This window comes from Engraulis encrasicolus, chromosome 10 (assembly GCF_034702125.1).
Source record: "Engraulis encrasicolus isolate BLACKSEA-1 chromosome 10, IST_EnEncr_1.0, whole genome shotgun sequence".
Classification (NCBI taxonomy): Eukaryota; Metazoa; Chordata; class Actinopteri; order Clupeiformes; family Engraulidae; genus Engraulis; species Engraulis encrasicolus.
Window position 1 is genome coordinate 14709815 of NC_085866.1, and position 5147 is coordinate 14714961.

Below are 5147 nucleotides of genomic sequence, written 5' to 3' on the forward strand. Positions count from 1 at the left end.
TTGCACGAGTTATGAGATCATGACATACTCCAGGTAAATAAGCAAACTATGACACTCCAACAATGACAGCTCTCGAAAAAATGACCATAAACACAACACTTGATTAATGCACATNATGCAGACATTAATCATTGTTGCGTGCGGAAAAGTTCATTCTATGGACCTAGAAGACATGTGAAACTGTCCTCTGATTACAGAATGGAAAATATTTAATCCTTTTTGAAAATTATGGAGTCATGCACCCTCCAGGTTATATAGAAAATGAATACTTCAACTTGATTTAGTGGTCAGTCTGAAAGACAGCAAATATGATGGTAAGGGGGTGCAGAGGTGACTTGGTTAGAGTCTTCTTACTCATGTAGAGCATTAAAATGAATGTTGAATGATACATACAGACTTTAAACAGCAAACATAGCTACCAAGGTATTATATTTTGGAGCACCGCCTTTAGATATTGCCCCATAATGGTGGCAAATTTCAATCTCTACTATGTTCCAACAGTGTGGTTCCATCATAAGAGTAAACAGGTCACAAAATTGTTTTCTTGCAGTCAGGATATGCCACATATTAAGCATAACAAAAAGGTAAACAAGTTGAAGAACACACCTATCAGTTGAGCTGCTGAAATCATGTCTCGCATATCAAAATATCTAATTTTTGAATAAAATTATGCCATCAGTCAAAGTATTTAACTGTTCAGTCTCATCCCTTGAGTTGTGTTTAGTCGTACCCAATATAAAAAGCATTTTACTGGCCCTGTCCCAACTTTTTTGGGATTTGTTGCAAGGGTGAAATTTTAAATGATCACATAATTACCTCAAAACAATAATTCTGCTCGACTTTAACAACTAATATGTTGTCTGTACATAATGCTCTACCTTATTAACATATTAGATGTTTTGAAAATGCCAGCACTTTGATTTTATTCACAAAATACAAAGTGTCCCAACTTTTTTGGAATCCGCTTTGTAATTTTCAGTCCAGGTCACAAGTGACTCTTCACAGATGTAAACCCACAGGTTGATACAGGGTTGCAGACCTCTCTGGGTTGTACTGCTCTCACCTCTACTACTTCCTCACTCTGATTAAATATACAAATCAAGGTCAAGGTCAAGGTCAAGGTATACTTTATTATCCCCAGGGGGAAACTCAAGTGAAAACTCAAATCAAATGAAAGTGGAGTGAAAGCCTGGGGAAATTCTCATTGTGACACAGCACTCCACAGCAACCTGACTGGTCGGTAGTCGAACAAGCAACCTTTGAGCTACAAGTCTGACGCCCTAACCACATACCCATGACTGCCCTACAAATTCTTGCATTCTGATGTTAATCCACACACTACATACAGCCTCATTCAAATTATTTTCAAATATGTGCTCAATTTCACAGAGCTGCGTGCAAAAACTCTACGTATACACTATGTGGGTCAGTGGCGCATGCTTTGGAAACTGGTTAACTACGGACGTGGCGTAGGTACCTTGACCTTGTTATTGGAATTCTCATACACATTACCCAGAGCCTCTGCCAGCCCCTGTGTTAACTGTGAATTGATATGCAATATCTTCCACATTCAACCATAGCTGTGTAGCACACTACAAAGTAGGGCTGGGCGGTTTCGGAAAAAAATGTGTATCACAGGTTTCTTGAGGAAAATCAATATCACGGTTGTCTGCACAATTTCTTTTTATAAGCGGCGATTTCCCCCCTCATCTCAACGTTTCTGAAGAAAAGGCTGAAATTAAATAAATAAAAAAGAGATAAAATCCTGAATTTGTATTAATTTACATTTCTATTTTGATCACTTTTTTGGAATAAAAACAAGTAAAAAAAAAAACCTTCTCTCATCAAAAAGTGAACCTTGTGTAGGTGAAAACCGTAATCACATTTTTTTAACGGTATACCGCCCAGCCCTACTACAAAGTAATTATTGCTAGTGACTTACGTATATTGCTACAATCACCAACACCTGGAAAATTACCAGATTACACAGTTTTATGTATTCAGATTACGGTTTAATGATAATTAATAGCCTCAGTGATCTCATTCCTGTGGTAAGGTGACTCCATGTCACTAAAATTGAATCATCTGCCCCTCCCCCTGAAGGCTCAAAGGGATGTAGTAAGAATGACATCACACATTTCTGCACTCTTATCTTGGCAGTGCACTCATGTTTAACCGCATGTGCATAACCGATTTGTCAAATGCTGACAATCCCTCAACAGTTCATGTTGGCTTGTCATTCAACTCAGCAGAAAAATGGTAATGAATAAATGGATCCAGGCGTTTGAAGGTTGGGCTCCGCACATCTACAAAACAATAATCCAGGATCCAGACAATTGTAGTAGGTTGTATGAGAGAGTAGGGCTGCACACTGTGTATGAGAGCTCCAAAAAATATATATTTCATTACATTAAACAAACAGCAACGTTTCGATCCACTATATTTACATTACATTATTATTACATTACATTGCACTTAGCTGACGCTTTCATGAATTCAAGGTGATTTTCAGCTATTATTTTTCAGGGTATTGGTTGCAGGACCTGGAGCAATGTGGGGTTATGTGCCTTCCTCACGGGCACTTCAGCCATGGATGGAGATGTAGGGAGAGGTCGGGGGATTTGAACCGGCGGCAACCCATAGATTGAAAGACCAACTCTCTAACCACTAGGCCACGGCTACCCCAATATTTGGAGTGCATGCTTAGTGCACAGTCCACTCTCTCACACATGACTGGATCCAGCCTGTCAGTTTCACTTACTGTAAAATATATTTTTTGAGGAAGTGAGCTCGACTCCAGATAGCTTGGAAGTCTTGGGGTGTGTGCAACTACGGTAGGCCTACATTTTGTAGAAAAATGCCACACTCTTGACTACAAACAATAAGACAAGTTTCGGCTACAATCTTGAAAAAAAAATGCTGTCTGATTAAAAGCATATTAACAGCAGTCATCAGTGCAGGCAAATCTTCTCTGTAAATTTCTAATGCCAAGGTCTAAACACATGGCTTTAATGCCTATTCTTGTGACACAAATCATACAAAGCGTGTTAAACCGGTTGCTACTGGGGCATTAACCGTAGTTATGCCCACAGGCAGCTGAAGCAGCGGTTGGCAAGGTAGTGAGGAGGACTGAGGTTAGTAAACAATAGTAATTACACGTGTCGACATTGTAGCAGTGACTTGGGTTTTGAATGAAAAGTCCCCAAAACACAACACAAATAATTCCCAAAAAGTGGCTAACTAACAAATTGATATAAAGTTGGCTGTATGCTCCCATAGTCTCTCAAAAGTTATGAAATGTGCAATATAGTAAATACAGCAGAAAAACTGTAAAACTGTGCATATCAATGCAAGTTACAGTAGGCATCAGCACTACGGAATCAAGCAGCCTAACTATTCTGAGTAACGAGTCAGTATTGTTTAGAAATCTAACAAGTAGCCTTCTGGATACATTTCCTTGCGAGGATCATGGTGGCCAAGTCTCGCAAATGCTCATCTGACTCAACACAGAGATGTCTCTGAAGATAGTCTCCCTTTGGTCAAATTTCCAAGGTATGGCGCAAGGCAACAACATGATAGGTCCCTTCTCATCGGAGTCAGTGTCCAACCCTACCAGCTGGGCAATTAGATCATCTGAAAAATACTATCGGAGGGTAGAGCTTAACAGCAAACAGGTGTTGGGAACATCCATATTCTCAACATCCTCATTGCTGGAAAAGGTTGGAAATTAATCTCATCAACTGAAATGGTCTTAGTTCTTCTTCCCATGCCAAGAGACAAAGTTCCCCTCGGTGTCACATGTCATTTCAAAGGATAGAGGATTGGGTCAGCAGCCTACTGTACATGCCCTGGATGCCAGAGCCTTACCATCCTCAAATGACAATCCACAACAGCTCAGGAAATTCTGGCACCACTATGGCATGTTGTATTTCATTTTAATATATGGACACACACACACACACACACACACACACACACACACACACACACACACACACACACACACACACACACACACACACACACACACACACACACACACACACACACACACACACACACACACACACACACATTTCTGTATTGGATTTGCATTCAAAACTGTAGCCTACTGTTATCCTTAGGCCTATCTCTTCATGGAAATTGTGAATAGTTTCATCAGTTGTCTGACTGTAATTGTTACCCTACATTGTTTCATCCAGCTCTCTGCAGGTCAGTATGACAGCAGTTCATCCAGGAACAGCAAGTGTAGAGTTGGAGAGTTAACTAACTAGTGTCGTTACACCCCCTTGCGGCTTAGGACGCGATGTGGATGAAAAGGCGTGGTGGGCTAACAGATTACACCATGAACCTTCTGTAACACACACTTGGCTTGACTACATTTCATGGAAACGTTAGTTCTGTACGGTAGGACGCCTACTGCACTTGATACTTTCTATAAGCTACAGTACGTGATACAATGTAACAACACCATTACATTGCATTACACTAAAAATACAAAGTTACAATATAAAACTTGTAAGTGTAGATAGGAATGCCGTGTGGCTCTTGGCCGGGCACCGAAACTGCAACATTGACAATCTATGGGTAGAGCTACAGTATCCAAGTGATCTTTAGGTAGCCAGATATTGTAGCATTGTCCGTGAAACTTGCAGATCGAGCACATGCTAGTGGTTATTACATACAACGTATCCAAACCCTTTTGGTGTCTAAGATCATACATAATTATCATAAAGCGATTTGAAGGTGAATTGCGTAACATTAGACTAAACTAGTGCCTTCAAATTTGAAAGACAGTTGTCAGTTTGCAGAAGAATGGCGAGGGTGAAGGAACGACAAACCCCAATCGACATTAACTGTAACTGTTGAGCGAACTTGCTTCCTAAATCCATGAGGGCATCTCGCCTGCCACGCGACACGTCATATATGGTAGTGTTGAACAAGTGCTTATCACGTTTATAAGCGCTCACTTCTCTTTGAATACACGACATGACAACCACTATGTAATAACAGCAGTTAGTTAATAAGTTGGTAATGATACCTAGAGGTATTTTCGTCGCACTCCATCGCTGTGGTCCTTCCTTCTTCGCACGAGGCAGACATTGTTGTTTTCCTATTTGACAGTCAGCTGTTGAGAGGAGGGCTCT

General features: G+C 40.4%; 1 protein-coding gene across 1 annotated transcript in view; it reads right to left on the reverse strand.

Moving 5' to 3' along the window:
* Positions 1-5147, reverse strand: part of uckl1b (uridine-cytidine kinase 1-like 1b) — a 59191-nt gene extending 54044 nt beyond the window's left edge. Inside the window, exon 1 of the mRNA XM_063208117.1 lies at positions 5042-5147. Within this exon, the coding sequence (XP_063064187.1) occupies positions 5042-5103 (62 nt within the window). The 5' untranslated portion in view covers positions 5104-5147. The remainder of the gene's footprint in view (positions 1-5041) is intronic.